Below are 23,331 nucleotides of genomic sequence, written 5' to 3'. Positions count from 1 at the left end.
AAACCTACTACTGCTTCTGATAATACTAAATCTGATTCTTTGAATGTGTCTACTAATGACCCTAATCTCTCACGACTAACTAGATCCAAGTACAAAAAACCTCCCCCAATTTTTACTGCAATTAATACTAAATTTGATGATCTTGCCAAAATTCTTAATAAAATCGACTTAAGCAAATGGAACTCTACTGTACTGAACAATGATTCATTTAAAATCAACGCAGTAGACGATGATACACATGCCAAAATTATTAATGATCTCAAAAATGCTAAAATCTACTTTAATACGTATGAGAATAAGAACACCAGACCTATCAGAGTTCTAGTCAAAGGTCTACATCATTTAACTCCATCAGATAGTATCATCAACAGCCTTAAAAATCTTGGTTTTAAACCTATTTCAGCCACATCGAATCTCAAGCGTATTGTTGAGTATCCTGAGTCCACAACATCTGATAAATCCAAAACTGTAGACAAAGAGACTAGTGAACAACCTAACACTTCTACTAAACCATCTGTCAACTCTGATGTGCGGGCGGAAAACAGCGGAGGTGGCGAGGATAACGCAGGTAAAACTGGGGAAGGTACGGATACAACCGTCACCCCCCCAGTTATTAAGTATGTACCACTCAATACTTTTACTATCAGCTTTGATCATTCTGACAAAATTGAGAAAATTTATGAGATTAAGGTAATTGCGAATTCTCGAGTCACGGTGGAACCAACACCAGCAAATTCCCCCCTATCACCTATTCAGTGCACCAGGTGCCAATCGTTCAATCATTCTGCGAACTTCTGTTTTTACCCCCCGCGCTGCGTAAAGTGCAGTGGAGAGCACCTATCCTCTCAATGTGAGAAACCTAAATATTTTAACGATCCTATATGCGCAAATTGCGGAAAAAATCATCCAGCCAGTTACAGAGGCTGTATAGTAGCTAAAACTGTCGCTGAACAAAGAAGAGAACTATTTAAAAAGATCGAGGAAAAAAGGGCAGCTAGAACTGGACAACAAGTCCCTCCAGCTGCAACCACATTGAGGAAGGGCGTATCCTTTAGAGACGCCTTTAATTCAAAAAGAGAATTTCCGCACTTAAGAAACCAAAAAATCGATTCAACCCCACAAAATTCACAGAATGTCAACACTCCGTCCAACGATCCCTCAAATGTTCCCACAAACCCATTACAAAATGACAAATCAAATGAAATTCTTGCTATGATGAGTGAAATTTTATCTTCTATCCACGACCTGTCTCAAAGAGTAATAACATTAGAAAACAAAACTTTGACTAATCCGAGTAGCTCTGTTGCAAATAAAAGAAGATGAGTGATCGTCCTCTTAAATTAGCTTGTTTTAACTGTAATAGTGTTAACCTTAGATCTAATGAAATACACCGCTATCTTCATGATAGAGATATCGATATTATGCTGCTCACGGAAACACACCTCGCCAGTGGCATTTCATATCGTGGGAGGCCCAAAGGCTACGAATTTTTCAGGGCAGACCACCCTAGCGACTCCTGCAGGGGAGGAACAGGGCTACTGATCAGGAGATCAGTAAAATTTTACTACGACCCCAATTTGGACGTCTCGACGGACAACATCCAGGCGGTGGGGGTGAGCGTCTCTACCAAATCGGGGGAGATTTTCATTGCCTCCGTCTACTGTCCTCCGAACGAGACTACTAAGAGGGAGGAGTTTGCTGATCTCTTCGAGAAGCTGCCTAAAAGATTTATCCTTGCAGGGGACTTCAACGCAAAGTCCCTTGCGTTTGGATGCAGGGCCCCTAACCCCAGGGGTAAGGAGCTCCTGCAGGCTATCAACGACATTCATGCCAATGTCGTCACCGATGGGTTTCCCACATATTACCCAAAAGACCACAACAGAAAGCCGGACCTTCTCGACTTTTTTATTTCCCGTAATGTTTCAAGGAACTATCTTGCTGTTGGATCAGAAATTGAGATGAACTCTGACCACATACCCATCAAACTGGCTATTTATCAGTCAGTAATTCTGAAAAGACGTAACAAAATCACTAACGCAAAAACAGATTGGGACCTCTTTAGATCCATCCTAAATGAGGAAATTAACATTAACCCTATTGTTTCCATCTCTGAGTTAGAGGAAGAATCCAAGAACGTAGCGGAGGCGATCATATCTGCGGCGACTAGGGCTTCACCGATTATTAAGTACACAAATACTCAATTAAATTTACCTCCTGAACTCAGGAACTTAATTACAGAGAGACGAAGAGCGAGAGCAAAATTCCAAAAAAGCAGGTTTTATAAAGACAGGCAGCATTTTGAGAAAATTAACAGGATAACCACAACGAAAATCTCCGAGTTCAGGGAAGAACAGAATTTTAATTACTTGAAAGAACTTACTCCAACACCCACCACTGATTATTCTCTGTGGAAAGCCACAAAGTACCTTAAAAAATCAGTAGGTTTTTCACAACCTTTGAAAAAACCTGACGGCCAATGGACCAAGACTCATCAGGAGAAAACTGACGAGTTTTGCCGCCACTTATCGGAAGTATTTAAACCGCATGAACATATCATCTCTGATATTGACATAGAAGCCGAAAAAGCTAAAATTATCCCTTCCCCCCTGAAGAAATCGGTAAAGTCTCAACAACGGAAGTCGCAGATACGATTAAATATAAGGTAAAAGTCAAGAAGTCGCCAGGATTGGATGAAGTCACTGGTGACATGCTTAAGAATCTCCCGAAAAAAGCTATCAGGAAGATAGCGGATATATACAATGCAATTTTTAAATTTCAATTTTTTCCCTCAACCTGGAAGATGGGGGAGGTCATACTTATCCACAAAAAGGGTAAGCCCGCGCACCTGGCTTCATCACACAGGCCTATCACCCTCTTGTCAATATTGGGAAAAATTTTTGAAAGGCTTCTTCTCAATCGCCTTATGCCCATTATTGATGAGAGGAAGATATTGCCTAAGCACCAGTTCGGCTTCAGGAAGAGGCACTCCACTGTGGAGCAAATCCACAGAATTACTAATCTTGTTGAAAATTGTTTCGAGCATAAAATGATCTGTTCAGTCGCCCTTCTCGACATAGCTCAAGCTTTCGATAAGGTCTGGCTGGCCGGGCTAGCGTTTAAATTGCTCAAATTATTGCCAATTAATTATTACATCCTACTAACTTCGTATCTTTATGGTAGATCTTTTCGGGTCAGACATGAAGATACGTACTCTAAATTCATGCCAATTGAGGCTTCAGTACCCCAAGGTTCATGTTTGGGACCTGTGTTATTTTTACTTTACATGTACGACTTGCCCAAAGTGAAAGGTACACGTGTCTCGACATTTGCCGATGACACTGGTATCTCAACTTTCGGATCAAACGCTAGAACGGTGGGCCAGACTCTTCAAAGGGGACTGGACAGAACTTCAAAATATTGCAGGCGCTGGAAAACAATGGTAAATAGTACCAAGTCCCAGCACTGCACATTCGGAAAAATTAAATTTCCTAGCATTAAAGTTAAACTTGACGGGGAAATTATCCCCTCAGTAAAATCTGCCAACTACCTGGGTGTGAGGCTTGATTCGAACTTAACGTTCGGTCCTCACATCCAGGCTAAAAGAAAGCAGATCCTAAGCAAATACAAATCTATGTGGTGGCTTTTTAAGCCGGGCAGTGGATTGTCTCTTCGCAATAAAATCTTACTTTACAATATGATACTGAAGCCGGTCTGGACCTATGGATGCCAGTTGTGGGGGTGCGCCGCCAGGACAAACATTCAAAGGATTCAGTCCGTACAAAGCAACATCCTCCGAGGGCTTACCGGGATCCATTGGGACGACTACGTCAAGAATGACGTAATTCACCGGATTCTCGGTATCCCCTCGGTGGTTGAAACTATTCAAAAATTGTCCTTGCGGTACGCCCAAAGGCTCTCCAATCACCCTAATAGCGAAGCAGCAGATCTTGTCTACAAATACAAAGCTGGTCTAAGACGCCTCAAACGGCGAAAGCCGTTTGATTGCGTCGCGGACCAACTAGATCAAATTATCGATGTTAATGTGTAATAACTTCGCCTCCCGGATTTTCCAGGGAGATGATTCACCTTTTCTCAAAAGACAAACCACTATTTATTTACGGTGCAATTCTCTTAATTTGTCTTCTTTCAACATGTGTTTTCTGCGGGGCGCTCGCGGGGCGGCGTCGCGGGGTGCTGGGAGCTCACCACACGTAAAGCGCGTGAGGAGTTTCCTACTACCCGGGGCGCCGGGTCGCGGGGCGCAACGCGAAACGACTTCATTACAGCCGCTTTCCGCATCATCGTCCGCATTCCGCCCGAACATCTGAGGTAATTTGTCAAAAATGAATTGATGCCAAATTTCTTTTTAAGTATTTGTTATTTTGATGAAAAGCCATTAAGAATAATTTTAACCTCCATTTTGTGTACCTTCTACATATTTACCCCCAAAAGACAGTCGTTATACCCCCTTGTTTATATCTTCATCTAGTCACATTCATAGAAATTTTTGGTAAAAGACTCTTGTAATTTTCCAAATAATAACACCATTTGGCACACATCGCATCTCAACGCACCGCTCTAACATCGAGCATCTCTAATCTTAACGTCTCCTATCACTTGTACTGATTGTGTCTGACTCTCGACTGTCACTCGTGCATTATCATTGCATTATGCACCTATTTCTCTATTAATTATTAATTAATATCTTATTGTTTTATAGCGGGGACGGGGGGCATAATAATTAAGATCCAAATATTTATCACAAATATCTATACTTTATTTAGCATGTATACATATGTATATATTTTGCACCAATTATCTCAATCGTAATGTACAGCACCTGTACATTCTGTAATCTAGATAGGGCCGGTGTCGTACCAGCCTACCCATTATTGTAAAAGTAGTTCTTAGTTCCTAGTTATAAGAAATAGAGTTAATACCATGTAGTCCTCTATTCTTTCAATAAAGAAAAAAAAAAAAAAAAAAAAAAAAAAAACATTGTTTAAGTAAACTATTTCACTATGAATAAATAAGGAATCTGACATTAGAATTTTCTTATGCTCATCTTTGAAGTATTTTTTAGCCTTTCAAAGCTTACTAATATCATTGACTTTCAATGACTTCATTTGTCAATATGTACATCCAAGGATTCAAATGACTGCTAGCCTTTGACATTCATGACAACCTACGATTAAAATTAGGTAACTGCTCCAACACTTGTAATGTGCAGGAAAAAAAATTTCTTGCAAATTATTTGCTAAGGCTATTTTATTTTATTTTGTTTGAGAGATTTACCTCCTCTAAATTTTTTGAGAAAATCAGTTTGATTTCAAAAGGAATTTTTTTAATTTGAAAATAAATTGGAGCACATCTTTCAAAATATATTAACTGATCCCTGTTGGAATTATTCTGTGCGGAATCAAGCAGAGGTTATTCAAAGGTAACCAACTGTAAAATTTTGGATGCTCTGATTAGGTAAATGTAGTTCAAACCAAAGTTGACCTTTTTTTTTTTTACCTAACATAGTTTTTCAAGTCGTTTCCTTAGTTTAAGCTTCACCTCATAACTCCATTTAAAAAGAATTAATGTAGGCAGCATAAATGCTAGCAGTATTTTATCGTGAGTGCCTGTTTTCAATTTTGTTCTCCTTGTCTTTAAAATTTAGATAGAGATATTTTTCATCTCCAGGGGAAGCATAACATCAAGAAGGAACTTTGTTTTAAAGAATCCTTATCCACCAATATTCATAGCTTAACATTTTCCTCCCTTTTATTAAGCGTCTAATGGTCTCAGCATGTGCAGAAAAGCCAAAAATAACTGATATAACCACAAAAAACCCTCAAAAAGGGTAAAAATTCCGCCAAGCCTATGAGATCTTATCACAAAATTAGTAGGTATTTATGTTTACAAATTTTAAAAAAGGAGAGGGGGGAGGGATAGTTATCTCTTGAAAATTACAGAAGGAGAAAAGAAAAGCAACTCAAATTCTGTTTTCCATTTCAAACCTCAAAATGTCTGATATCATTTGAGGTCAAGATTTTTTAAGTCTAGGCACGCCCCAGAACTAGAACGAGCAAACGGGAAATTAATTCTGCTTAGAGTCCCCTTCCGATAGTCTCGGACGCAACCAGCTTACCTTTGAAGCTAGTTTGGTTGCCTGGGTCACTAAAACAAGGAAAGATAATTGGATTTGCTTCCTTCGAGAAGATGGCGAGGGATAAAATAAGCAGTTCTTTTTTCAGTCTCAAACCTCAAAATATTTGATATCTTTTGAAGTCAAGATTTTTTACCATCTCCTCATCTCACTTTTATTTTCGTTTTGCATTTTAGGAAACAAATTCCACTCTTATACATCATTTAACTTTCTTTAATTTTTCGCTAATTATTCCCCTTCATTTCAGGTAGCCGCAACTCTTCTTACCTACAATAGCTATGTAAGGAACCATTGTATAATACTTACGAGACCTTCCTCGTTTAGATCAAGAATAGAATAAATGTATTCAATTCAGATTCTGGCACACTCTTTGAAAATTAAAACAAGTTGGTTTTTGCAATCGCTAGCGATAGCAATATTCGTCATGGGAACTTTTGCTTCTGGGATATGAAAATGTTAAGGTACAGTTCGTTTGTAGTATCTTCAGAATTGAAGGGGCTATGTAATTTTGTGTCGACATCTCTTTTTTAACATTTTTAATTTTTTTTCTTTGCATACAAGAAAGCTGTTATTTACCAATTATTTATTTTCGTTGGATTATGTATGGTTTTCGGAAGTTAACGCATTTAACTTTCAGTTTCGTTTTTCCGGCGTAAATTATGATATTTTTACTCTACGCATATGCCCGAATACGCATCATAAGTGACCTAAGTTGCCATTTTTTTCATTCAAATAGACGTAACTGAAATGTTAGATGTGTACTACCTATACTACTTTCATGTCATTGCTTTATTTATTTATTTATTTATTTATTTACTTTTTGCGTAGGTATAAATTGTTATTTTTTGCTGAATTTTGGAGAAAATATTGCTTTAAGAACGTGGAATGTAAATTAATTTTATTGAAAAAAGAAAATACCATCATTAATTTGGGCGAACAGAGGAAATATACATCAATATTTGGGTCAACATCTCCCTGATTATATAAAGGATGAATATATTAGTATTTCTGTATCAAAAAACTTAGCTTAGCTTTTGTCTTCAGAGATACAATGATTCTAATCCCAGTCAATTTGTTTTATTGAAAAAACAAAAAACAAAAAATAAATAAAAAAAAAACAACTGAAATGTTAGACATACTATTTTCATGTCTTTCTTTTTGTATCAATAGGTACTTTTTGCTTAACTTACGAACGTTGAATGCAAATTAACTTTATTGAAAAAAGAAAATAACGTCATTAATTTGGGGGAACATGTGGCTGATTATATGAAGGAGGTATATTCCAGTATTTTTGTTTAACATATTAACTCACGAGAAAATGTTCGTACATTTATCATCTAGTATTAATTATCTTTTGATGATTAGTCTAAAACATTCAATACAACCATTAAAAAGTAACACCCATCGTCGGGTATGGAACTCCCGATCGCCTATTGCCCGCACCTAATCAAAAATATGAGGCTGTTTAGTCAACTAGGCTATAACGAATCAGCGTGTGAGAGAGTCAAATAGCATACAAAAGACTCGGGCAATGGGCGGGACTTATCACAAGAGACCTTGACGCTTTGTTGCTTTTGGGATATGAGAGAAATGAGCTAAGCGCATTGCTGTAGGAGCCATGGTTCGCACTGTTTTCATGTCTCTCAGGGTTCATCTCAGCATGCATCTGCCATCGCGGCAGTAAGCTGAGGCGATATTTGTTTATCCATGAATTAAATCAATCAATCGAGCTCTGATTTTGACTTCTTGGTCCGTAACGAGTCCTCCAGAACAATTTTCCACCTCGTACGATGGTTATTATTTCTTTACTTCTATTTTTCAAATTTGAGGTGGGATAATGGCGGCTTCTCATGAGCACCGAGGTAGGCGATCTTTTGCACCAACGAACAGAAAACTGATGGCAAAAAATAACCAATCAGAACCTCCCAAAAAAAAGAATTTGCCCAAAATCGGAACTTCGTGGTTCTGCGCAGATTTACCAGTCAGACACGACATCTCAAGGTGGAAAAAAACTCGCTGAAAGCGAATTTTAGAAATCAACACAACTTGACGTAGAGACATGATTGGCTAAAAAATACAACGGTTTTTGATACATCGGAAAATCAACCAAAAATCGAAGACTGGGCGAAACGCTCAAGGTCGCAGAGGCATAGGGAATCCCATAGCAATAGCAACGGAACGATTGTAAAATCATGGGGAACTCCGTTCCCATGACATAAAGAAGTCAGGCAGATGAAGGTAGAATTTTTAAAAAGAGCCAAAAAAAATTACCAAAAAAATAAAAAATTCTGGCGAGACGGTCCCGATACGTATCATTTGAGTGTCAGCTGCAGCCCATCTTCTTTTCGACACCAACGTATAGCCTCAAGCATTGCAAGTAAAACAACAATGGAAGGATTACTTGAATGCTCAAAAAAACTCCTCTTAAATTCCCGCTAGCACTTTAAGCTTATGAAATTTGTTTCGTGGCAGATCCCGAGGACTAATTTAGAAATTTATTCGTTCACTTGAAATGAAGGAGCTGACCGTCAAATTTATGATTTTTCCGCCTGGCGCTCACAGTAATAATTAGCCGTCCTGAATTTTGAAGGACCTAGGTGGGCGAGTGGTGAAAAAAAAGAAAGAAAAATCGACTCGAACTGGTAAAAAGATGCATTTTCATTTTTCGGCAATTTTGAACCTCGCTCTTCTACCCTTATTATTGGCACTACCCTTTCACCCATACCACACCCACAAGAGTATCGGGACCGTCTCGCCGGAATTTTTTATTTTTTAACTAATTTATTTTGGCTCTTCTTAAAAATTCTACCTTCATCTACCTGACTTCTTTTTTTAATTTTCAAAGAAGGTGCCAGAATCTGAATTGAATACATTTATTCTATTCTTGATCTAAACGAGAAAGGTCTCGTAAGTATTATACAATGGTTCCTTACATAGCTTTTGTAGGTAAGAAGAGTTGCGGCTACCTGAAATGAAGGGGAATAATTAGCGAAAAATTAAAGAAAGTTAAATGATGTATAAGAGTGGAATTTGTTTCCTAAAATGCAAAACGAAAATAAAAGTGAGATGAGGAGATGGTAAAAAATCTTGACTTCAAAAGATATCAAATATTTTGAGGTTTGAGACTGAAAAAAGAACTGCTTATTTTATCCCTCGCCATCTTCTCGAAGGAAGCAAATCCACGCTCAAAAAAAAAAAATGTTACTTTAAGCTTGAGCAAGCTTGATTCAGCATGACGGGCGTCTTAAAAACGGGTACAAGCTTACAGCATGTTACGGGAACATAATCAAAAATGTTGAAGAAACATGATAGCCGTCATGTTAAATCAACATGACTGTCGTCACGTTGACTTAACATGCTGTCGTTTTGATTTAACATGACAATCATGTTGATTTAACATGACAATCATGTTGATATACGAGTACGTCAAATGCTACAAATTAAAATAAATTACGTTATTTTTATGAAAATTGAATCGCATTTTAATGTAGTTATACTTCCGGTACTACTCTCAACCCAGAATCATCCCATCCGACCTATCAAATTTTTCCGACTTTTTCGGGATTTGAACGCGGGACCTACCTATTACAAGCGGAGTGTTCTACCAACCGAGCCATCCGGGCTTATGGTTCCAAAGGACGAATTTTAAGTGTTTCCATATCCCACTGAATTACTTTTTCCTTTTTTTGCCGTCTAAGTTGTGTGAAATGCATACCGCATCAGATTGTTAGGTTTTTCCTTTTTTCCATTCACTATTTACGAAAAGGAATTTACATTATGCACCATATAAAAATTAACAATTTATCACGAACTATTTTTTTCTCCTCCAACAACGATGTTCACTTTCTTCAGTGTTTACGATTGTCATTTTTATTCTTATTTTATATCATGATAATAATTAATAATTAATAATATAAATAAATCAAACATTGAAAATAAAAAATATAATCAAATAATTAGAAACGTATGATTCTAAGAGCTTTAACCACACGAGCGAAAATGTTTTTGAACGAATAATAATAAACTATCATCAACTTAAAAGTAATTCTTTTTGTTTCATGTGTAAGTATTATTACCATATTACCATTTATTTATTGTCATGGTGAGCGTTAATACCGTTATTCGAGTCGATTTATTTTGTTTCCGAAAGTGTCTCAATTGTGTTTTTACCTTTATCAATTGGGTATCCAGAAATTTTTTTAAGTAAATACTTTGGGACGTATTTCTTAAGAGACTTTTTCAGAATGTACCAACGAATGGTTTGAAAAGAGTAATAGTACCAGTTCTCTGAATAAAAAGTAGGTACGCTATTTTTAATTTGAACGTTACTCGCTGTGAGTAGACAATCTTGTCTAAGTGTCAAGACTATCGAGTCAGGTGGCTTAGATGTCTAGCTTATGAAACGAAATCATGAATGGAGGGAGGGGGAGGGGGAGGGGGAGGGAGATGAGGAGAACACGCCATCCCCCTTTTCAGTACGTAGATGATGTTTCAAGAGCACCACGGTACTCCTGAAACAATATGAAAGCAAATGGTAACATAACACTGCATATGCTAATTCAACAAAATGTTAATGTTCTTTCAACCAAAGGAATGGTAAAACAACATGTGTAATGCAGTTTCAGTCTGACATAATGCTAAATTTACATGAATTTGGTTGAATTAACATGCGTAATGTTACTCGAATATTACCGTCATGTTGATTCAACATGACAGGTAGAAGCATTCTCGGTCATGTTGATTCAACATGACGGCAAATGTAGAATTAAGTCAAACCATGTTGGGTTACGGGGAGTGCAGCCTATATCAACATAATTTCTGTGATGTCATTTCAACATGGCGGTTAATGCTACTTCGACATTTCCTTTTTTTTTAGTGCAATTATCTTTCCTTGTTTTAGTGACCCAGGCAACCAAACTAGCTTCAAAGGTAAGCTGGTTGCGTCCGAGACTATCTGAAGGGGACTCTAAGCAGAATTAATTTCCCGTTTGCTCGTTCTAGTTCTGGGGCGTGCCTGGACTTAAAAAATCTTGACCTCAAATGATATCAGACATTCTGAGGTTTGAAATGGAAAACAGAATTTGAGTTGCTTTTCTTTTCTCCTTCTGTAATTTTCAAGAGATAACTATCCCTCCCCCCTCTCCTTTTTTAAAATTTGTTAACATAAATACCTGCTAATTTCGTGATAAGATCTCATAGGCTTGGCGGAATTTTTACCCTTTTTGAGGGTTTTTTGTGGTTATACAGGGTGTTTCAGACCACCCGTACCAGGCCTTTTTCTCGGTTAGTTTAGGTCGCACGAAGTCGGAGACCGCGGGTTGAATAGGTAATTGACCCCAAGGAATCCGAATTTCGTGGTCCCGAAACCCCCCCCCACACCCTCCCCTTGGGGGGTAAAGGGGGGTCACGATGCTAAAAGTCACGGTTCCCGACCGAATTGCGGATTAATCGCATCAGAATTGGAAAGCACGAAAAATTTCACGTGAAATTGACCCCTAAAAATCCAAAATCGGACCATCCAAGGCCCAAAAATGACCCCCTAAAGAGGGGGCCAGTACCCCCCTCCATAATTTCTCTTTGGTCTTAAAATTGACGTGAATTTTCCAGAAAAAGACGGTTTCCCAGGTAATCGACCTCAAGAAATCCAAATTTCATGTTCCCTGAGCTCCTCGGGGTCGATTACATGGGAAACCGTCTTTTTCTGGAGAATCGACGTCAATTTTGCGACCAAAGAGAAATCCTGAGAAATTTTTGGCGGGGGCGAGTCCCCCCTTCTCAGGGGGTTACTTTCTGCCGTACAGGGGGTCTATTAGAACTCTTAGGAGTCACTTAAGATGTAAATGTGTTCTGCTCCTCAATTTGGATGCAATCAATTTGGGATTCGGAAAGGAGCCCCGATTTTTAAAATTGGCCCCCCCCCCCCGATTTACCCCCCAAGGGACGTTAGAGGAGCTTCGGGACCATGAAATTTGGATTTCTTGAGGTCGATTACTTGGGAAACTGTCTTTTTCTGGAGAATTTACGTCAATTTTGAGACCAAAGAGAAATTATGGAGGGGGTACTGGCCCCCTCTTTAGGGGGTCATTTTTGGGCCTTGGATGGTCCGATTTTGGATTTTTAGGGGTAAATTTCACGTGAAATTTTCCGTGCTTTCCAATTCTGATGCGATTAATCCGCAATTCGGTCGGGCACCGTGACTTTTAGCATCGTGACCCCCCTTAACCCCCCAAGGGAGGGTGGGGGGGGTTTCGGGACCACAAAATTCGGATTCCTTGGGGTCAATTCCCTATTCAACCCCGCGGTCTCCGACTTCGTGCGACCTAAACCAACCGAGAAAAAGGCCTGGTACGGGTGGTCTGAAACACCCTGTATATTATACCACAGTCCTCATCACCGAAGGTGGAGTAAAAAAATTCATACCTCAATTTGCAAAGTTGCAAGTTTTCAGATAGTATTTTATGTGGGTAAACCAAAATGAACACATTCAAATCTGTCGTTATATTTCCGAGATATGATGAGAACGACTAATTTAATGTTTCATCAGAGTCTATTTGTATACTCCTGTTAGGGAAACAAATGAGTAGGAACTTTTAAACGAACAAAAGCGAATCCGATTTAAGCTTTCTACGAGCCTATCTTATATCTTAGCCTCTTTATTTCTTGACCATATAAACTTCCGGGAGTCAATAACCTACTTTTCCGCTTCCTGCTCGGAAGTTTAACGTTGCAAACTTGGCCAAATGATTTGAATGTCCATCGGTTTCTCCAACAACATTTCACGGCCGAAAATCTCATATTCAAGGCATCCTAAAACTCTGTCTAGGTAACTCCATACCCTCTAGTTCCAAAAAATTGGACAGGTGTGGATATTAGTCCCTCGAGATCACACCTGCTACCGACGCCTGCATCTTTTTTTCGAGTGGCAGGGTAAATCAATTGAAACAATGCCTTTAGCCTCAATTCCCAATTCTGTCCCCGTGCGATCTTGTGTAGTATATCCCTATATCGTTTCCTTATTATTAGCCGTCGTTTTCTTTGTTTATGCTTTCGACTGAAGTTTGCCCCTCGAGGGAGAAATTTCCGCATTCCGAGCTCATGCTCGGATAACGTAAAGCGACCGAAGCCGATGATCGGAATCTGAAACGGAGTTTTTTTTTCTCCTTTAGCTATCAGTACGTCCAAAGTGAAGAAAATTCGTTTGAGAAGGGACTACAATCGCGTTTTTATCAATTTTTTCTATCTTGAAAAACATGAATCTTTGTTTGAAACGCTGCAAAGTTTGTTTGAAAAATAAGTAATTTGCCCTGAAGTTTAGGTCAGCACATTTTCAGTTTGGAATTTCGAATGTAATGCTGGATGTACAAACGTTTTGAAAAAGTTTAAGATTTTTTAAAAGTAAGATTTCTCTTTGCTTTCCTCTTCATGACATAATCCATTCCCTATTCCTTTGAGTTGACATCATCTCATTGGATTCTTGATGCTTTTGAAATATGAACATATCTTTTGAAGTGTCACAAACGGCAAAAGTTTCTTGATGGACTTCATTTTTGAAGAAGTCTGTTCAACGCAAAATAAAAATTTGCAACCGTGCTTTCTCATCAATGAACCTCAATGAGTTTTATTTTCATTAAAACTCCTCTAATTCAAAAAGAAGAAAAAAACCTTCAGAAAGAGCGTGCTTTTTAACTACATTTAATAAGAATTAATAGCAGGAATTTGAGAAAAAATTATAACTCATTAAAAAAGAAACAGGGACTGAATGAAACAATATATAATAATGTCAATTTGATTTCATTGAATTAACTGATTTGGTTTATTTGAGAGCAACTGGATTTTTATTTCAGATTGCACAAATGTTTACAATTTTTCAGGAAGTAGTGAAATAAATAAAAAATTGTTTAATGTCATTGTTGATTCACCTTAGAGTAAGCACGAAGGCGCGGGTTACGTAAAGGTTACAACTCTCCGGTCAGGATGTTGTATCTCGCCAGATTGAAGGCGCTTTATACAGCGGCCTCAAACCGCTATGAATTCCTCTCTACTATTACTACCAACTCTACTACCTACTGACTACCTCTCTACGGTAAATTAAAATATTGCTTCTTTATGAAATTACAATACATTGGAAAGAATGAGCGACTTACTCGACAAACACACTGCGTTCGGCAGTCTAAAGTAAATGTTTGCGCGTCCGGATATGTGCAGTTATTTACAATACATGGTTTCCCAGCCATTCCTGAAACAAAATGAGAACAGGATTTTTTTACGTATGAATTAAGATTATTTTTCCTATCGTTAAAATGTATCGAGGGTTATTACTACGAATAATTGCATTTACTAAGGTTTGAAAAATAAAGTGAAGCCTCATTTTCTTTAATTTTTTTACGATACACCATTATCTTGTCATTATAATATAGAACATACTTACATTACCTCCTTGAATTCAGAGAGATTATGAAACATCATAATTTTATTTGCTTACGATTAGAGCAGAAATATACATGAAATTAGGAAATTCGTATAGGGCAAATACGATGAGTCTAAATGTATATAAAGATCTCTTAAGATGCGACTAACCAATATGTTTGTAGGAAATACTCAAAAATAAAGCTTTAGTATGAAAAACCTAATCATACCGATTCAAAAGAAGGTATTTTATGAAACACTCATCATATGAGCATCACTGATCATCGTTTTGTAAAAAATTACTTTTGTTCTCAATTATCCTAAAATTACAAAGATACATTTCACAAGTTAATGCATTGAACCTTTCGATTTTGAAGTAGATTCTTTTACAAGAAATCGTTACCTGTACAAATAACACGCTGACAAATTAATTTAACGACAAGAAAAAAGATGTATACCTAATTTGATTTACAGACGCGGAAACACTCCCCAGACACTCTTTGCGAGCGGAAACGAAATGTATTTCTGCGTTTGAAATACGAGCTCCGGGTGGAAGTGCGTGCGTTTGAGAAATGCTGACAGTTTCGTTCAACTTTTAATCGGCGCGCACCTATCAAACTTTACCCATCCATACAAAGGACCCATAAATCAAAATTCCCCAATTAAACTTCGCGACTGACTGTAAACTTTGAGACTCAACTCTGTCACCGTTCCGAGACGGAATCGTAAGGGCCATGTCGTTTGACGACAAATTTATGAATATGAGGTGGTTTTATGAGCAAGTTTCGAAGGGAATGTAAACACAATATTTCTTGAAATATACTTTGTTTCTCTGAATCTTTTGTCTGCATCTTGATTGTATCTTGTGCTCTACTCTCAATGTTACCTTGCTACGGAAGAATGCCGCATGAGCTTTCCAATGTTGCCAGAGTGACCCGGTAGAATATCAGTGGCTGAAGTCGGAAAATGCGTACTTCAATGGAAAAGTTCACAAATGCCTTATTATGTTTTACACAAACGAGGAAACTAATAAAAATATACGTTCATGTTTATATCTAAGGAAGGTTGCAAATATTTAGGGACAGTAAATTTTGTACATTTCTAGAAAAACTAGATTAAATTGCACATTCGACTCCAAAAATTAGAGGAATTGCATTTTTGGCGCGTATACGTAGTATACCGCCTTTGCGATCGTTTCGACCCCTCACTCGATACAATAACCGAGTCCCTTAGTTCCTTACCGAAAAGTGACTACCGCGAACTTCTGAGATTTTCCAAAGCGTGTAAAAAGTTTACTTATCGCGTCAATAATTATGATTTAAAGTTTTTTCTTATTCTGGGGCTTTCTAATTTATGTGCAATGAATACCAAGCGTCTAAGTTACTTGGTTGTTTTAAAAAAAGCCTAAGAATGCGCCGCGCTGATTTAAAATATGCATTTATAAGCGAAAGCAAGCGAACTGATTCGAGGATGGCTGACCAGTTCGGCACTCTTCGAATGAGAATTTCACTCCTTCGTTTCTAAAATTATAACATTCCAAAGTTAAAACAGTCTAAAATTCTAAAGTTAAAACAATCAGCTTTCGTCTCACCTTTAGGGAAACTCCGGCAATTGGAGTGTAGATCCGGCAGCCGGGCGATGTGGTCTGAAAGTTTATGTTAATGCCTGTTTTTATCATAACTTCGCAACTTAATGAATAAAATGATTGTATTTATTCTTAATCCCACTCCGTCAGCCCGTCGAGTCCGGTGCATTTCCCACATCCGCTCTTTTCATACCCCCCCCCCCCCCCATCCCACCAGTATTCCGAAGGCCAACGCCCAACTTAGCGTTTTCATTTTTTTGCCCGCTGCAGCAAGTCAAAACTGTTCGCATTAGCGCGAGTAATGCGTTTACAGAAAGCGGAGTTTCGCTGCGCTCTCGTGGAGATACCAAGAATAAAAAAAACAGCGCACGCCGTATTTTTGCGTTCGCTCGTTAATCTCAAAGACAATATTTTTGTAATTCTTGTATCCTGTACAGTTGCTCCATGCGGGTGGATTTTCATCGTCAAAGGCGCGGATTTTCAGTCGGAGTGTATGATTTGGAAAATCTGAGGAAACAAAAGTGAAGCGTAGAAATTGTGTGCATCATTGGGCCAAAATAAATGTAAAGTGCTTCAAAAATGAGCAATAATTATATTCGCGTAACGGGAACAACAACTCTAAGTGAACTTCTCAAACTTCTTTTGTCAACAAATGAATAATTAACTTTTGGCGTATTTAAAAAGCAAACAATGAGTGAAACCTCTTTGCATTTTCTTCTTTTCGGTGAATATTCAGTTTTTTTGTTTTAAATATCTATAATTATCATTGAAAGGTTTCTAGATGTATGCTAACGGAAGATTGTTACATATTACTATAGCCGTCATGGGCGCACTTCGCGCAACCCTCACGGCTGGCTGAGAGGCTGCGCCCCCTGGACCCCCTGATACTCGCTACGCAAGTGACATTCGGTTCGCTCTACGAACCCTTCTTCTACGTAATTGGAAATTTGATCACTATGATGAATACATTTTGGAGACTCCCAAGAAAAAACTGATTTTGTCACAGAAACCCATTGCCGGAACTTCCCATCATTTGAACATTAATACAAAAACGCATTTGGATGGGACGTCAGTCCCATCGAAAGGAGAGAAGGGAAAACCGTGGATCTCCTTCCACGATTTGACTCACTGAAAAAGCAAAAGTTCATATTTACTTTTTAAGAAGATTATCGGTGGCATAGCGGTCTGAAAACTGTTCAACGACAGTTAGGTCCGAGTTCCGAATCGATATGAGCTCACTTTTGTTTTAAGCGCTCAGCCGATAAGCAGCGCTTTTTGATTTCGACTTGCCTCTAGAGCACTAGTATACTAGTGCTAATTCGTTTAAATGGCGCACCAGCTCTTCGATGTGTAGGCTTTTTTGGGGGGGGGGAGGTCCATTTTTAAAATAAATAAAGCTGTGAAAACTGAATTTTATGCTTTTAACGTGATGCGCAAGTAGTTTCAATCGTTTGTCTATAAGAAAATTTCTTAGCGGTAAAGTAATTCTTATCGAAATTGATCGTTGAACTTAAATGAAGCCTGAAAAAAAAGCGCCTGATGAGCTCAACGGTGGCTATCATTTTCGGGAAACGAAAAAACGCGTTTACGGTTTCCTTGGTAACCTTTTTTTACTATCAGCTGATGTTTTACTTCCATTTCCCAGCCAAGTCGACGGAGTTTATACTTCCTTGCTTCACTAAATACATTCACTAACACCTGAGCACTTTTCTAATACGACAGTGTTAGAACTTTCCCGCTTGTTTTTCTTATGGTTTCGTTGCATATAAATTTATCGGGTGTTTTTCTTTCATTCTCTCTGATTGCATAAATGATTACATCTTTTTTGGGGAAAAAACGTAAGATAAGAAGAGGATCAACACTTCCTTGAAATGTGCCTGATTGAGGAGAAAAAAGAGTTAAGCAAACCTGAGGTAGGTTAAGATTGGTGATAAGCGTCTATTTTTCAGAAAATACCAGTCGGAATCAGCGAGGAGCGATTATTATAGACGAATCCTCAGAGGGGTCCCCTTTTAAGCGTGTCAGTAGGGCTCGCTTTTTGAAATCACTCGCATGCACCATAGCAAAGCACACCGATCAAACAATGCTATTCAACGGGCCGTCCAAACATTTTTACCTTGGACCCGTTTTTTGTCTATCCCGCTCCTTTGTAAGGGGTAATCTTCGCAACCGCCGTATGGATCTCGGGGCGGTTTTTTGGATGGTGTGCGCCATGCGTTCGCGGAGGTCAGCCACTAATTTTGTTCGCACTCATAGCCTCCTTGCCGCCACTAGGGCGGGAAGAAAATTCTAGGGGACCGCGAATCGGAGTGGGGCACTTGTGGCGGGAAAATTCGAGTTTATTGGAATTTTCCGTTGTCGTCGTTAGGGTTTCGCGTTCATCTGCGCCCGCTAACTTGTTTCGGCTCGGTCAGTTGATACTCCTTTCCATTCTCCTCGGCTTTGTTTACTTTTCGTCTACAATCATTTTGTTTATGAAGTTACTTTCGTGACTCTGTTTTACCCTTCGTCATCTATAAAAGTGTAAGGTTCAAAATCCAAAAACTCTGAAAAATAAGGAAAAAATAGCCCACCAGTGTTTTGACGAGCAAACAAAAAAGCTTGCGCGACCGCGGTAACTTTCTTGGATTGGTTCAATGATTGCTTTGTACACGAAGTGGAGCACTACCTCAAATCCAAAAATCTTGCCTTCAAGGCATTGTTGCTGTTAGACAACGCGACAGCGCACAGCGCAGAACTACTAGAATACGCTCATCCTAACATCATTATCGAGTTTCTACCCCCCAACACCACTTCTCTCAAACAAACGATGGACCAAGGAATTTCTTCTGCAAACCATAGGTGAATGTAAGCATTTTTCATTTGACATGTCCCCTAACCCTTCATTTTCCATAAGACCAATGCCCCCGTAGCCGCGAATTCGGTATCCGCGGGGTTTTCGCGGGACGTAACCCTCGCGGATACCGGGATATTACAGTACTATACTTACCTATGGCCTAATCTGTGAATACTATGCCTATATAAATAGTAACTCCAAAGCGAAAGATTAATTTGGGTAGATGGAATTTTAATTCCTGTAAGGTAAGAAAAATTAGAAAGATAAGATTAGATCGACAAGTTAGCGACGCGGTTACTTCGGGTGCAAGAGATGAAGAAGATGCCTCTGATAATAAATCAAAAACATTCGCAAAGCTGAATCCTTTGTTGGTTTTGAAAAGGATGGGATTCAAGTACGATTGCGGGTTTGATCATACAACGCATCGTTTGGTCATTATCGGTTCGATGGCTCTAGAGTGTGGATTCTGTGGTGCTTTAAAATAGAAAGAGGAAAGCTAGGCATGCGTTGCAGTGAAAGTAAGGTATCTCTTGCTTTACTGAAAGTACCTCCTCAGCCATTAAAGGGTTTGTTAGTAGGTGGTGACAGTTCTTCTGAAAATTCTGTGAGTTCTTTGCAGAAGTTCAACTCAGCTTTCCAGATGATATCGTTTGGGACCGATCATGAAATTCGAGATAGTTTTTTTTCCCTGACTTTCGCTGTTCAGGGACGGATTTATCATTTGATCGGTTCTCTCTTTCCGATGAAAAATAAGGCCAGTAATTTTCTCCAAATTTATTTTATCGGAGATGAAGATAAAGAAGTCGAAAGGCGTTGCCAAATTGTAGGTGGTTTAAACAAGAATTTAACTTTACAGTTACGAAGGATGTTCCATGAGCAAAACCACCTCATGTGAACATTTAAAACTGCTTTGGAGAGGATGTCGAATGAAAAATATAAGATCGTAATCTATCCAGATCGCACACTCTCTGGTCAACATTCGCGAAGATATAATGCATCATTTGTTAATGAAATTGTGGCTTTAGTTACAGGATTAGAATCAGGGACACGTGACATCATTTTGCATGCACGAGACGACAAATTGAAAAGATTACCAGAAACTCATAAACATCACGATGCCTTGCAATACCCGCTGATTTTCTGGGAAGGGCAAGAAATTTATCATTTCGAAAATTTCCTGATTGATCCCAAGTCTAAAAAGCCTCGCGGGAAGAAAGTGTCTTGCAAGGATTTTTACTATTATCATATAATGGTCCGGAGAGATTCTCTCAATTTACTTCTTCGTTTTCGGCATCTATCTCATCAGTCTATCACTGGTAGTGGTATGATCGTTTAAATGGAGTCAGAGCAATTACGGTATATTTTGTTAAATAAAAAGAAATTGAGATGTGAAAACTATGCTCATTTGGAGCTCGCATTACAAAACGATCCGAACGTCGATCCCAATAATTTGGGACATGCAACTATTTTACCCTCGACCCATGTAAATTGTCCAAGGTACCTTTACGAATACACTCAAGATTGCTTTGCATACGTTCGTGAGAAGGGCCGCCTGGCCCTTTTTATAACCTGTGCTTGCAATCCAGGCTTGAAAGAAATAACGGATGAACTGATGCCTGATCCTAATGCTATAGATAGACATGATCTAAGAGCACGAGTGTCTTACTTCAAAGTTAAGAAACTTTGATTAATAAATTACAATTTCCTCATGATTGATATTAATTTACTTTCATATTTCTTATCGTAAAATTGAACCTTACATCATGCCGTGCCAATCACTTTGTAACTATTATAACGCAATCATCCTTTTGCACTGACAATTCATCAAACTGATGCCACTTATGTTTTGTCATTTTTCCACGTAACGAACACACAATCGAAAAACCCAATTCAACGGAAGTTGCGGAGATTATCCGTTTCAAAACGGGAAGTACGATTTTTTACCATTACACAATCATCATTTTGCACTAACAATTCATCATACTTAAGCCAGTTTCATTTTGCAAATTTTCCCAAAGTAAACATACTTATATACCATCAAAAAATGAACGAAAGTTGTGGATATATTCGTTTCAAAATTGGGAGTAAGATTTTATTTTATAGTGGATTGTTGAGTTCAACTGATGTAGAGCAGAAATTATGTAATTCATCCAGGAATTAAAATAGGGTATCATTTAATTAAATATCAAAACAGCTTGATTTCAAATTAAAATTAAGAGTTTCTCGAGAACCTAAGGGTCTTGCTTGTCATTAATATTTCCTATGAACTAACTTCAAAAATTTAGTTTCACTAATAGAAATTTTGGCCTAAAAATGTCATTGTTATTCTAAAAGAAAACGTAAGGCTCTGATCTGCGATAATTGAAAAGGGGGGGGGGGGGTCAGTCGAGCCTCACGTAATTTTTGGGGTGGAGAGGGAGGGTTCGGGATGCCTCACGGTGTCTTACGAAGGAAAGGGGTCTAAAAATGGGAAAAATTACCTTACGTAATTTATGGATGGCCCCCTAGTGCGCAAGGGTTTGATGGGACGAATTCCTTACGAAACGTTCACCTGTACCGTGGTATCTCTTTGAGAAAAAACTCATATTTTTTTAAGGCAGATTTTAAAGTTGGGACCGTGTTTCATACTTCCTTGATAGGCTTATTGTGATTTTTGAGCCATTTTCAATGAGAAATAACTCTACTTCTTGCTCCAGCTGAAGTTTACAACAGGCCCATCGATTAAACTGCCTATTGAAATATTTAAGAATAAATTACTTATATTTTTATATAATCAATGGATCACTCTTTCTCCCCTGTTTTGCAAGGAAAGAAGGGGTTCGCATGGAGGGTTTCTCAGCAGCAATAAGCTCGAGGAACCTCGCAATTGCTCCTAAACGATTCATCTTGGTAGGAAATTGGGATGAACAGAAAGGAACTCCTGGAGTGGTCAAGAAGCGTGAAGAATGAGGCCGGGAAGCCGAAAGTTAGATTGGAAGAGTGGCAAGTTGTTGCAGAGTCGGAGCACCGCGGACACGCTTAGACGGTCCGTGTTTTCCGAATAAACTTCCCCGGCAAGTATTTCACTCGACCAAGTTGAAGTTAATTAAAAGCGATGCCTTGCCGGGGACAGACTCATCGAGGAACCTCTTCCCTACAGCTCGACCACGGGCTGCTTTTGAAGCTTTTTTCTCATTTGACGGCCCCTGCTACCCTCCAAAGAAAGTGGTAGACGGTTTTATGCATTCGATTTTGCGAGATAGACAGTCTCTCCAGGCACTTAAATAGGAATAGTGTTTCACATATAAAATCTTTATCAAGAGTGGCGGTAGCCACCCCCGGTCGAGGAAAATGACGACCTACTAAAGTCCCGATAGCAAAAGGGGTGGCCGATACTCTTAGTCACACCTAACTCCCTTAGTCTGAAAATTGATTCGATTTAGAATGTAATTCAGAGCAAACGGCGGCACGGATTCCAACGATCTTGGTGTCTATGGACGCAGCTAAGTTAGCCGGATGGCTTATAAGGGTTTCATTTATTCCATTGAGTTTTCAAAAAGTTTTAAGCACTTAATGACCCAAAACGACGAAAATTTTACTTTGCACGGGGCCGTTTGGCGGGCAATTTGAATTTCAGGGTCCTCAGAAAGTCACTCTGATTCCGTGATAATGGTAAATCCTAGACCCGTAAAAGGGGTACCTACCGAATCATCATATTACCGTGTGTGCCGCTTTTGACTTTATTTTAACATTCCGAATGTTTTAGAAGGCAAATTACGTAAAATACGACTAAACTGACTGCCGACCTCCCCGTCAAGACCACCTTTCACAGCAAATTTCTCGCTTACACGTTGGCCGATTCCAGTGGAACCTACAAAAGATCAAGGTTGAGGATATGAGGATTTCATTCCTACCACATTTAATAGCAGTGGGATAACGGACTTCCGCTGGGCCCCCCTGCAAAATATTTTCTAGGCCCCCCCCCCCCTGTCGATAAAATTCCAAAATCATCCCCCCTCCTGCCCCTCTACTTCCCTCACCCCTTCCCGGTTTTTGGCCCGAGACATTTCAAATCACGGACTTGGACTTGGAATGCCTCTCACCTCACCGTCCCGGATCCCGTACCCGATTAAATGGGGCCCCTAAAGGATCAAGGATCTAAAGGGTGGCGGGGGCCCAGCCCAGGCCCAAGGATCTACAGAAGGGCCCATACAGGCCCAAGAATCGAGAAAATGTTTAGTAATCACTGAGTGGACATTGGAAGGCAGGGGCCCTCCCGCAAAAAAAAAGTTAGAAACAGTCCAAAAGAAGTATGAAAAACCCTGAGCTAACAATAAAAATCAGCAGAAGAAGGGCCATCTCGGTAAGTAA

At 39.0% G+C, this 23,331-nt stretch overlaps 1 protein-coding gene across 3 annotated transcripts in view; it reads right to left on the bottom strand.

Moving 5' to 3' along the window:
- The window catches only part of Ccn (cellular communication network factor protein Ccn), a 470,858-nt gene that overhangs the window by 29,881 nt on the left and 417,646 nt on the right, over nt 1-23,331 (bottom strand). For all 3 annotated transcript variants that reach the window (XM_072299014.1, XM_072299015.1, XM_072299016.1), the window contains one exon: nt 14,299-14,390. In XM_072299014.1, coding sequence (XP_072155115.1) covers nt 14,299-14,388 — 90 coding nt within the window. In that variant the 5' untranslated portion in view covers nt 14,389-14,390. The remainder of the gene's footprint in view (nt 1-14,298; nt 14,391-23,331) is intronic.

Source organism: Bemisia tabaci, chromosome 3 (genome assembly GCF_918797505.1).
Source record: "Bemisia tabaci chromosome 3, PGI_BMITA_v3".
NCBI lineage: Eukaryota > Metazoa > Arthropoda > Insecta > Hemiptera > Aleyrodidae > Bemisia > Bemisia tabaci.
Note: the sequence above shows the minus strand (reverse complement) of the source record. Positions and strands in the feature narration are given on the sequence as shown.